The following is an 11,721-nucleotide window of genomic DNA, read 5'->3' on the forward strand; positions in this document are numbered from 1 at the left end:
GAAATAAAACCAAATCTTAAAACACCTTCCCCCCCCCCCCCCCCCCCCCCCCCTTCTTCCCAGGCTCAAGTTTACTCTCAAATTCTCTACCTCTTCCCTGCCAGGACCACAGGGGGACTGTGGGAGGTTGCAGTCAGTTCATCACCTGTTGTTTCTGTTGTCTCTTGCTCCTCCAGGGGAGGACTCCTCACACTCTTCACCTGCTCCAGTGTGGGGACCCTCCCACAGGAGACAGTTCTCCATGAACTCCAATATGGGTCCTTCCCACAGGCTGCAGCTCTTCATGAACTGCTCCAGTGTGGGTCCCCTGCAGGGTCACAAGTCCTGCCAGCAAACCTGCTCCAGTGTGGGCTCCTCCCTCCACGGGTCCACAGATCCTGCCAGGAGACTGCTCCAGCATTGGCTTTTCACAGTTCCACAGCCTCCTTCAGGCACCCACCTGCTCTGGTATGGGATTCTCCATGAGCTGCAGGTGGAAATCTGCCCCACCGTTAACCTCCGGGGGTGCAGGGCACAGCTGCCTCACCATGGGCTGCCCATGGGCTGCAGGGGGATCTCTGCTCTGGCACCTGGAGCACTTCCTTCCCCTCCTTCTGCCCTGACCTTGGTGTCTGCAGAGTTGTTTCTCTCACATGTTCTCACTCCTCTCTTTGGCTGCAGTTTGCACAGGTTTTTTCCCCTTCTTAAATACGTTATCCCAGAGGCGGTCCCACTGTCACTGATGGGCTCAGCCTTGGCCACTGGCGGGTCCATCTTGTAGCCAGCTGGCATTGGCTCTATTGGACACAGGGGAACCTTCTAGCAGCTTCTCACAGAAGCCACTCCTGTAGCTCCCCTGCTACCAAAATCTTGCCACACAAACCCAATACACATGGTCATAAGTGCATTTAATATATTAATACAGAGGTACGCCTCATTTTTTTGAGAAATTGAATCAGATGAATTTTCAATCAAGGTGGACAAAATATTTTTCCATTCTCAAAGCCTGGCAAAAAGTAGAACTCTCGGAACTGTTGATGATCTATCACAAATAATAAAAAAACCCAAAACAAAACAAAATTCAATTAAATTTGGGGTCATTTGCAATATTTCCAGCTCAGTTTAGAGATGGTTGGCATAATTAGGTTATATTTTGAGAGGAAGGCTTTTAGAACTGAAAATTGTATTTTTTTTCATTTAGAAAATGTTGAAACAGGATGTTTTAACAACTATGAAACTGCTGGAAACATTTCAAAACCAGAAATATGAAAATTGATCCCTTCCAGCAGAGTTTCAATTTGATGAATAGATAGTATCAGCTGAAAAACATTCCATCAAAGCATTTCTAGACAATTCTAAGTTTTTCACTGCAAGACATTTTTCAAGCCTTCAAATAACTTGGTGTCTCCTTTCAACACCTACTCTTGTACTTTCTCTAAGCTTTTTTTCTGTATTTCCATTAAACTATTTCAAATTCTAAGTCATTCCCAAAATCTTTACAGAAAATGTACGTTTTATAGCCCTAAAATAATCACACAAAACACCTGGTCTCAAAAGCAAAGGAGCTAATTCTACTGAGCAGCTGTACAAATGGTAGTCTCTATTTTTGCTATTTTACTAATAAATCAACCTCACATATTGCACTTCATAATACAACAAATACTTAAACAGAAACATGAAATATTTTCATTACCAGGAATTTGACAAAAAAATAGTTCATTACCAAAAAAAAAAAAAAAATAATTACATCTACTGCCCTAATTGTTAAAAATCAATCAATATGCCATATAAATTGACATAAAAAAGCATATTGCTTCATTTCCTCACTTGTGACAGTTACTCAATTAAGCAATTACAAGAGATTTGCTCTTATATGAAGACTGAAATTGTCTGCAGAAGCTCAGTCAAATGGAGCTTCCCGGACCCTTTGTGTGTTACACTGGATATGTCTCTTAAATTATCTTTTTATAGGAAGTTTGGTTTAAGAATACAAACCACTGAAAGACAGTTCTACAGACTGGGAGTTTTTTCACATCCCTGTCAAGTAAACCTGGTTGGGAAAGAAAATGGGTACTGAAGGATGGATGTGTCATCAGACCAGGGTTGCACTTCACATATGTAAGTATTATTTAAAGATGTAGATCTGGTGACAAATTCAAAGACTGCATAAGTTTTTAGAGGCAGAAGGAGATATATTCACTCCGCTGGGACAACATTAATTGCCAATACTGTAAACAATGTTCTCACTGCTCTCTGGTATGAAGGAAGAGAAAAATCATCTCAAACTACAAGCAGTTGTTTGACAACTCTTTTTCTGAACTGGTAATTGCAGCACATCTTCAATGCTCCACATCTGCACAGAACAAGACATCTTTCTGAATATTCATCTGGATGTGCAACATTATGCTTTTGCTATTCGTGTTCTCATGCCGGGTAAACTCAGGAATGTGAAGAAAATCCTCTTTCTCACACACCCCCTTCCGGTCAGTGGGAAATCTTCCAGTGACTTCAATGGAGTTACCATTTCACTTCTGATCTTTCTTTATTGACCTCTGTCCTTAACACCATCTTCATAGTCTTGATAAAATTGCATAACCGAAAGAAAGTATCCTGTTTCCTCATATTTTTCTATTTAAAACTACTCTTTCAAGATACAGAGTTTTGGACAATTTTGTGTTTCTCATTTGAAACTGGCATGTCTATTTGGGAAGTGAGTGAATTCTATTTACCTCAAAAGCTCTCTGCATTTTTTTTATAAATATCCTCAGAAACATGTTTCCACCCTAAGAGGCTCCTTGATAGCCAGTCTTTCATATTAGGCAAGTACTTCAATATTTTAAGCAACATTTTCTGTACTATGGCTTCCAACAATTTGTTGTTTGAAACTTGCCTCAGAAAAGTTCTGCCCATGAATCCATCTGCAAACATGCACATTGGCAGACTTCCATTTCCAAAACAAATTAAATTCATTTACATTTTAGTCAGTGCCCTGACAGCATGTGCCCTTTGATGCTTAACTTTGGAAAAACATACTCCTCAAACCCATGATCTTGAATGGAGAGAGAGAGACCAGATAGTTCTGTGACGTAGCTGTCCATGGGTATAAGGGGCAGGTACGTGTCTGGTGTGGATCATACCAAAGAGAACATACCCTTGCCAGCAAAGTAACAGGGCGAAAGGAACGCCTGGAAAAAAATGGGGTTATAGTTTCTTTTGGCCCATCCCTTGGTCTATATCTGGTCTTGGTTCTCTTAAATATTTAAAATACAATGTCTCTGTAGCTTTTTTCAAACATATTTTTCTTTAACTTTTAATTTGTTCTCTTGTTCATCAGCCATAAGCAACTTCACCCTTTCCATACTGACCACTCTAAAGAGAACTATTGTGTCCGGAATATCCGGAGTCAGCTCAATGAGATAATTTAATATATCTCTGATTTTCTAGGATTTGGAGGGAAGCAGGAGCTTTATCAGTTATAAAAGGTCTGGGTCCAATAAATCTCCCTTATCTCCATGTATATGAACTAGTTGGTCCAACCTATCATTTCTGCTGATCAGTTTTCCTTGGGGAAATCTGAAGAACATAAAAGGTTGCTGGTGTTCAGTTTTACTCAGCATTAGCAGATCTTCCACAATTATCTCTGTCTCATCCAAATCCCTGCAGATAGGGATATAACACTTTAGCGTGCCTCAGAAAGTGGCAGGTGCACAGTCTTGTATTTTATCTCATAACCTGAACCTGTCAAAACACCCGACTTAAATTTCAAATGGCAAAAATAGCCTTTCACTTAAAAGTCTATGTGTGATCTCCTCCCCTGTTCTCATGGAGAAACATACTTTGAAGATCTTCAGCAAATCATTTTACTCTAGCCGTACTGTGAATGTGTTCCCTCCTAGGCTGTTAATTCAGTCTGATGTCTGGATTTGTTCAAAATAGCCATCACTATCACTGGCTGGTATATCTCCGGCTGGCATATCACTTCTTAATGCTAACAGAGCTCTGTGGTAGCATGTTTTGTGACTGTAAGGGAATCAAATGGAGTCCTGTATCACTGTGATTTACTACACGATTATAGCACATAAAATGATTAATCTGCTGTCAAAATAATTTTATCTAAGTTATATTATTTATTAATGCATCTGATAATCTGTATCTGTCCAAGCATAAACAGAACGCCCTCTTTTGCCATTTCAAACTCCGTGTATGGGACTTTAAGGTAAGTGACATATAGCACATACAGGGTATTTCCCAAAAGCTTATTAGCCTTCTCCTAGCCCACATTACCTTCTGTTTTCCAGAAATCAGATGGAATTTGCCACAACAGCTGTGTATTCATGAACCTCAGTACATGATTCGCATGCTGTATGTAACTAGAGAAGATGGCTCTCACTGTTGCCTGACTAGGTCATTGTGTTTTGCACTGAACATTGGCCTTTCCTCTCTAACACACCAAATATAAGTTATTTGTCTCCACTTCCAAGGCTTTTTCTGGCCTACCTACTTTTCTACTTCTTAACTCTCTCTTAATCTGGATAGGAGGTAACTCCCATCTCTGCTCAACCCATGTCAGCCTGACTTGCCTTCCATTAAACAAAAAACCAACTTTGGGCTTGGTCCCATGCTGCTCTCACACTTGCAAGGATGTCGCTGTGAGCATCTGCAAGAAACCCTCATTATCCTCTTTCAGACAAGAAAGCGAAATGAAATCACATCATAAGGCCACTGGACTGCCATTAATCATAAGTATACCATAGCTGTAACAAGCCTCATGCAGCTCAAGTGTAATTTTTGAATCGTCACAGTTATGTTTGTTCTTACCCAGCATTATATAACACACATATGACAAGACCCAGCAAAAAACACTGTGCCTCTTTATCTTCATCATTACAGATTTGTCCACCAATTTTATAAACATTTCTGTATTTTTCACCTGCATTTCTTTGGAAAATGCACATGGAGGAAGATAGTTTCCTAAAACTCTTGTTTTTACTGTGTATCACTGCTGCCTGCATGTTGAGCACTTCTGCATTGTTGTGACTAACTTCACGTTTACTGTAAATAAATCTGGTCTCTGTGGTATGTTTACCCCTCTGTTCTGCCTTTACACTGCTGAATTAGATACAGTTCTGGTTTTCACAGCTTGTTAACACTGATTTTGTAAAGCATATTTTACCCTCCAGTTTTTTCCCCCAAACCATATTTCTCTCTAGAAATAACTTTGTTCTGACCAGGTGAGGAGCTGTACCATAAATAATTCAGCCAGTCCGTTAACTGTTCAAATGTTTAATATTTAATTTTATCACATTTCTCTGTAACAGAATGCTCAATTGTTTCACACGACAGTTACTTGCTCATGAAGAAAAATGTTCCTTTCTTGTATGACAGTCCTACACTGATCACAGTAGTCTTCACATTCGTTCAAGCCATTTCTGGTCTCCTTCATGCTTGCTTTGGCACAGTTGAGAACTTGCAAGCACACTACTGGGTAAGTCTGTTCTTTCTCCTCCCTAAATGTATCCAGGCAATGTAAGTACACCTACTACTTATAGTCTGTGTGTGTCCATGCAATGCATGCATGCACACATGCATGTTTAAAGCAACCAGGACTAAATGTAAACCATCAGCTGCTATCAGCAGTTGAGAGGTGTCAGGGAAGCAGCTGGCAGCCAGCGGGACACTCATGCCAGCTACAGCAGGAGGACCCAAGACATTGCTTGTCAGGGAAGAGTGAGACTGTATTACAGAACGACCATGTGCAGGATGCTCCCGTGTTTTCTTACTCCCTCTATACCTCTGTCAATCAGGGGTAGGGTTAGAAACTTGGTAGGTTAAACTTTTATGTTAACAGAATAATTGTGAGTAGAATATTTAGATGAATAACAAATGATCTTGTAGAAGCTGATGATTTTTGCATGGTCAACTTAAAAGTATTCACTGACAAGCAAAAGAGCAAGAGTGAACATCACTCTCTAAAAGTCTCTACCCACTCTAGACGGCTAAAATATGCTCTCCTGGCAGGGAAGCGACTGAGTTCCCAGCTCTGTTATAAACATCAGTTCCCCATGAGAACTGATAATGAGATAGTGAAGTTCTGCAGGACCAGCAGGCCTAAAAAAAGGCAAAGGCAGCAGAAAGTGCTCACCATTTGCAGAGGACATGCAATGAATTTTAAACATGTGTCCCTAGAGCAGGAAACCAAAACTCCTCTCATTACACTCTATGCAACTGGCTTAACCTTCCGAAATGCTCCTAACTGGGACTTTGATGTGCTTGGTTCCTTTGAAAATGAGGAGGGATGCTTAACTGGCAAAAATTAATTAGAGTTCTTTACTAATCAGATAACCTGAGTCAAAATGCAGGCATAATCAAGCTCCAAAGATGAATTTTGGACACGTCTAGAAAATAATTTATTTGGATTAGAGATAAATTTTGTTAGGTGCAATCCCACACATCCAGCTCCCATTTCTTTCCCACCTGAACTCTTCCTATTAGTTGACAAACATCTTAATCATTTTGCCCAAATCTACTGCAAATAAAGGAGCTGTAAAATAAAAACAAAACAGTTGCACATCTAATTCAGCATTTTGCCAGAAATGTTATACCCTTCACACAGTCATCCAACTACATAAAGGTACCATAAATGTAAACAGCTTCCTAATCTTTTCACTTGAGCATTCCCGAGATGAGAGAATTAATAGTCCTTGTAATTACCAGGGCAGAAAATGTAACAGCAGATGTCTATCTTCACTAATTGTCTAAAGCTCTTAGAAATTTACAAAATTATTTATCTCACTAAGATTCTTTGCTATGAGTTCCATAGATTAATTATCCACTACACTAAATATGATTACCCTTTCTTGACAGAAGCAGTGAGCAGTAATTGAGGGTCCTAAGGTGGTGGTGGTGTCACTGAGAGGAAAAAACTATTGAATAATCAGCCATTTCTTTGATGTAATCCTGTTTGTCCACAAAGAATGTCCAAACTCTTATTTCTCTGAGAATAAGAGGAATCAAACACATGGAGGCTATTGTTTTGGTTAGCAGCAAACCTGAATAGCTCTCCTTTCTGCTTTGTTGATTCATTTTGTTGTACTCTGCCTTCTCAAAGCCATACTGGTCACAAGGTCAATATTGTCTCATATTTTGTTCTGAGCCTGTGATTGGGTCATGCATCTTTTGTCTCAAGTAGCTGATTCCCGAGAAGCTTGGCTGCTTTTCACGGTCTAGCTGAACAGAAAGCAATCATCACACCCACCAACATAACCATATCACAGCAGTTCTAGTTGTCTTTTAAAATGTTTTTGACTTCCAGAGCATGTTTTCATTCTTGTATTAAATAGAAATGGTCTGCTTTCCTTTTTACCATCTACTCTCTTACTTTCTCATACATTTCTTGCACTATTCTTTCCTTCCCAAATATGGGTCTCCTCATCTTTTAGACTTCTTTCCTCCAATGAAATCTCATCAGTGATTTTTACCTATGCTACCTTTGTGATACTTTTCAGTATCTTCTTTCTGAGATGAGGAAAACTGAATGAACCCACCATTTAGAGAGAATATGTTATCCCTATATAGCCAACTATCATTTTTTCTTTTCTCTCCTCTTTACACTGTCTCCTGGACTATTTGTTTTTTGGATTTTCACTGAAAGTTTAGCTGTGATCCTGTAACATAACAACATACAATAATAAACCATTATTCTGTAATAACCCTCTTACAGTCTTTTGCCTTCTCCAGATCTTCCAGAAGTCCTCTTCACAACTCAAGTATCTTCTTAGTCTTACTACAATAGTTTCTTCTCCACATACTTCAGCATTTGTTGCAGGAGCTAATTCCCAACCCATTGATAGAGCTGGAGCCCCAGGAAGCAAATAACTGAACTGGTTCCATGACATGTATCAGCCTGCGTGGGCATATGCTGGGAAAGTGCTTCTTGCATCATTGTTTGGGACATACAGCAAAACTGACAGGGCTAAATTAGCCATTCTTCATCTCTACCATACAGCTACAGCTGCATGACAGCAGAATTGCGTGGAATTTACTCAACCACAGAAGGATGTGGCTACATGATACGGACTGTCATGCCAAATGCTACCACCCTACGTATGAGACACAGGTATTTCAGAAAAACACAAACATTCATGGCTTCATTTTCAGAATGATGATGGAGAGCACTTAACATTTCTACCTTTAATGAACAGAAACTATGGATGTTTAACACTGTGGACCACAATAACTATCCATAGAGATGATAAGGAACTCCACATGCATTTGAAGAGCAAAAGAGATATGGCATGGTTCACCTTTTGGTGACCAGATTTCTCCCAGCCTAAACTGTATTTACAATCTTTTAGTTCGTACAGTAAATATAAGTGATATTTATATCTTGTCTATCCAAGTGTTTATATATTAAAATATTGTCAATTATCAACAATGACCATGTGTCTGTTCCTCCTCTGGGGACAGAAAGTACTAATATACGCTCTTTAGCAGTATTATTAATGAGACAATGTTTAATATAATGTGTGTGCCAATAAAGTTGGCACCCATCATCTAATGATGGTTTCATTTTAACGAGGAAAAAGTGAGATTTAGGAACTCAGCTGAGATCTGAGACCCAATGGTTCAAGCCTCTGATCTGTTAATTATCAGTTTTTTTCTAATCCAACAATTACAAGTTAGTTAGGGTTTATAAACGAAAAACCAAGATCGTTGACTTCGAAGAAATGCCTAAAAAGAAGCTCCCGTTACTGTAGACAATGCAGTGTCAAGGCAGGTGTTCAAGATTCAGATTTTCTAAAGAGTAAATAACGGTTCACCTCGTGGGACATTTTTGTAACCTTCACATCCCACCTGTTTATATATCCACTTTGTTTATATAATGACACCTAATACTGACTCCCTGTGCAGTACTCTCTAAAAATCAGATAAACTAATCTTTTTAGAGCCTAGTTGTCCAGGCTCCGCAGGGTAATTTTATTTTCATGCAACCTTCTACGACTCGGACCAAGACAACTAACCAAGTGCGCGATCGGAATATCCTCGGCGGTTGGCATTTACGAAGCACAACAAATCCACGATCCGTGCGGGTGGAAACACGCTACGACCCCCGCGTCCCCCTGTCCCGGCGGCGGGGCGGGCGGGGAAGGGGCGCCCGGGCGGACCGAGCCCCGCCGCGGCGGGCAGGGCCGGGCCGGGCCATCCCCCCGCCCCGCCGCCCCGGGACGCGCCCGCTTTCACCGGCGGGGAACTCAGCGCCCGCCTCAAGCGCAAAGCTCCGGGAGAAGCGATCCGGTACTGGGGTCTGAAAGGAAAATCGCTTCTCTTTCAGACAACGGGTTTTTGTTCTGAGGTACTACAAAAACCCCGGAATTTACAGTAAAATCTGTGAGCATTAGAAGAAAAGAAAAGAAAAAAACAACAACCTAACAACTGCGGCGGTAGCTACAGCGCAGCTGGGGCACATGCTGAGGACCTGCTGCTTTTCATGACTTGGTGTTAATTTATTTAATTTGCACTGTACGCTTCGTGTTTGTTGGCCATAATGCAAGCTGTCTATCTGCATTTACGGACAAACAGAATAGGCTGCCAATCCCTTCTGGCAGAAATTGAGCACGGAACTTGGACTAATTTTCAAGCCCCGTCCTAAAAACAAAGTACCATGGAAGGCAAGGGGCCAGAGGGTCCTGTACAGAATAACGCCAAAGGCAGAGCCGCTTCCGAAAGATTTTGACAATCTAGAAATCCGTGACCAAAGATACCACCGTTAGGAGTCAAAATCTCGGTTTCGACCCCGACAATTTTTCTGGCTTCGGAATATCTAAACTAACCCGAGTTTCCTTCTCCACCCTCCACTCCTCCAAATTTTCCTGGTCGAGTCCTGCACCGGACAGGTCCGGCGGGCAGCCCTGACCCTAGGGCTGTCAGAAAGTCCTCCCGCGGTCCTCAGCGATTAACGCAGAGGATGCAAAATCTCTCCAACCCCCCCTCAGAAAGCGCCGGCGGCTCTGTCAAGTTTCATCGCGGGGATACTCCGAGCCGCGGCTTGGCGAGCTGTGCCCCGAGCCCGGGGTGCGCCCGGACCGGAGCTGTGGCGGCTGCCCGCCCTCCCCTCCGCTCCGCTCCCCTCCCCTCCGCCGGTCCCGCCGCCCCCCGCGGAGCCGCCCGGCCGCCTCGGTCCCCACCCCCCGCCCCCCCGCGCAACCTGTTGCTGCGGCGCCGCCAGCCCGACGCGCCGGTGGCAGACGGACGGCTGGCGACAAGAGGGAGGGTGACCGGGCGCAAACCACGCGTGGCGCGCCCGTCGCACGGGAATGCTGCTCACCCGTCATAAGAACATCGAGCACAGCCCTCTCCCCGCGCTCCCCGCACGCACGGCCCCACAAACACATGCAACAGCCCGCGGCCAAGCTTTGCGTGAAGGAGAAACTCCCACGGCTGGCAAAACCTTGCTGAAGCGGAGCTGCGGGGGGCGAACGAGCCGCTCGGGGGAACGGGGCCGTCTCCGGCGGCGCGGCTCCAGCCGGCGGCGGGGCTCGCACGGCGGCGGCGATTCCTCTCCCCTCGGCGCTTCTCAGCGCTCCCCGTCCCCACGCCGGCTCCCCCGCCCGCTGCCCCACGGTTCCCCCCGTCGCCCCCGGGGCGCTGTGTCCCGTCCCCCGCCGTCCCCCCAGGCGGCGGCTCGGCGGTGCCGGCGCTTCCCTCGCCGCCTCTCGGGAGCCTCCGCGAGCTGCCAGAGGGAGACGATTTTAAAGCGGGCTGTGTGACTGCCCCCCCCCCTCCGCCCCCTCCGCACGCAGAGAAGGCAAAGGAAAAAGTTGCGCTCTCCGGCCGCCCACGCCGGCGCTGCCCGCCCCGCGGCGGCGGCGGCGGCAGGACGAGCCCGGGGGCGGCGGGGCCGGGGCCGGGGCCGGGGCCGGTACCGGTACCTGTACCTGTGCCGCCGATGCCCTGACGGGCGGTCTCCAGGGGGAAGATGCCGGCGCACTTCTCCCGCTCCACCTGCCCGCCCAGGCACAGCTCCGAGATGATCTGCAGCGCCTTGTGGCAGAGGCTGCCCACGCCGTCCTCGGCGGGGAAGCTCATCTTCGGCTCCGGCCCCTCGCTAGGCCATGGCCGGAGCGGGACGGCTCCGCGCCCGACCCGCGCAGCCTCCCGCGGGGAGCGGAGCGGCGGCGGGAGCGGAGCGGCGGGCGCGGCGCGAGTGAACCGAAGAAGTAGTGAAGGGGGGGGGGGGGGGGGGGGGAGGGAGAGACAAAAAAAAAAGGGGGGGGGGGAGGGAAAAAAATAAAAAGGGGGGGGAACAAGCATCCACTTAGCAACGCCTTTTGTGCCTAGCGGGCTTCGGTAGGCGGCTCGGCCAATGGCAGCCCGGCGCGGGGGGGCGCAGGTGGCGGGGGGGGGGGGGCTCCTCGCGTCCCCCGGGGAAACTTTTCCTCCCCCCGCCCCGCGGCCGGGCGAGGGGCGTCGACGCTCGGGACGACGCCCGGGGTGACGGCCCCGGTGGGGACGCGGCGGGGCGGGCGGCCGCCTCGTTCAGGGGCTGCGGAGCGGGGACAAGCGGAGCGGTGCGGTGCGGGGGTTGCGGTGATGCCGGCGGGAGGAGTCCTGGCCCCCTCCCCGCGGCACGACTCTCGAGCCCTCGGTCGCTCGTGGCGGCGACAGGGCCAAGCGGGGTTTATTCCCCACCGCGCCGGTCTTTTTTCCCGGAACGTTATTTCTTAGGTGACCCGAGCAGTGTCA

The 11,721-nt window shown here is 46.0% G+C and overlaps 1 protein-coding gene across 1 annotated transcript in view; it reads right to left on the reverse strand.

Annotated features, from left to right (window-relative positions):
- SYT10 (synaptotagmin 10) overlaps window positions 1–11,149 on the reverse strand; it is a 35,283-nt gene extending 24,134 nt beyond the window's left edge. The window contains exon 1 of the mRNA XM_074825349.1: window positions 10,914–11,149. Coding sequence (XP_074681450.1) covers window positions 10,914–11,064 — 151 coding nt within the window. The 5' untranslated portion in view covers window positions 11,065–11,149. The remainder of the gene's footprint in view (window positions 1–10,913) is intronic.
- Window positions 11,150–11,721: the final 572 nt, after the last annotated feature.

This window comes from Strix aluco, chromosome 5, assembly GCF_031877795.1.
Source record: "Strix aluco isolate bStrAlu1 chromosome 5, bStrAlu1.hap1, whole genome shotgun sequence".
Classification (NCBI taxonomy): Eukaryota; Metazoa; Chordata; class Aves; order Strigiformes; family Strigidae; genus Strix; species Strix aluco.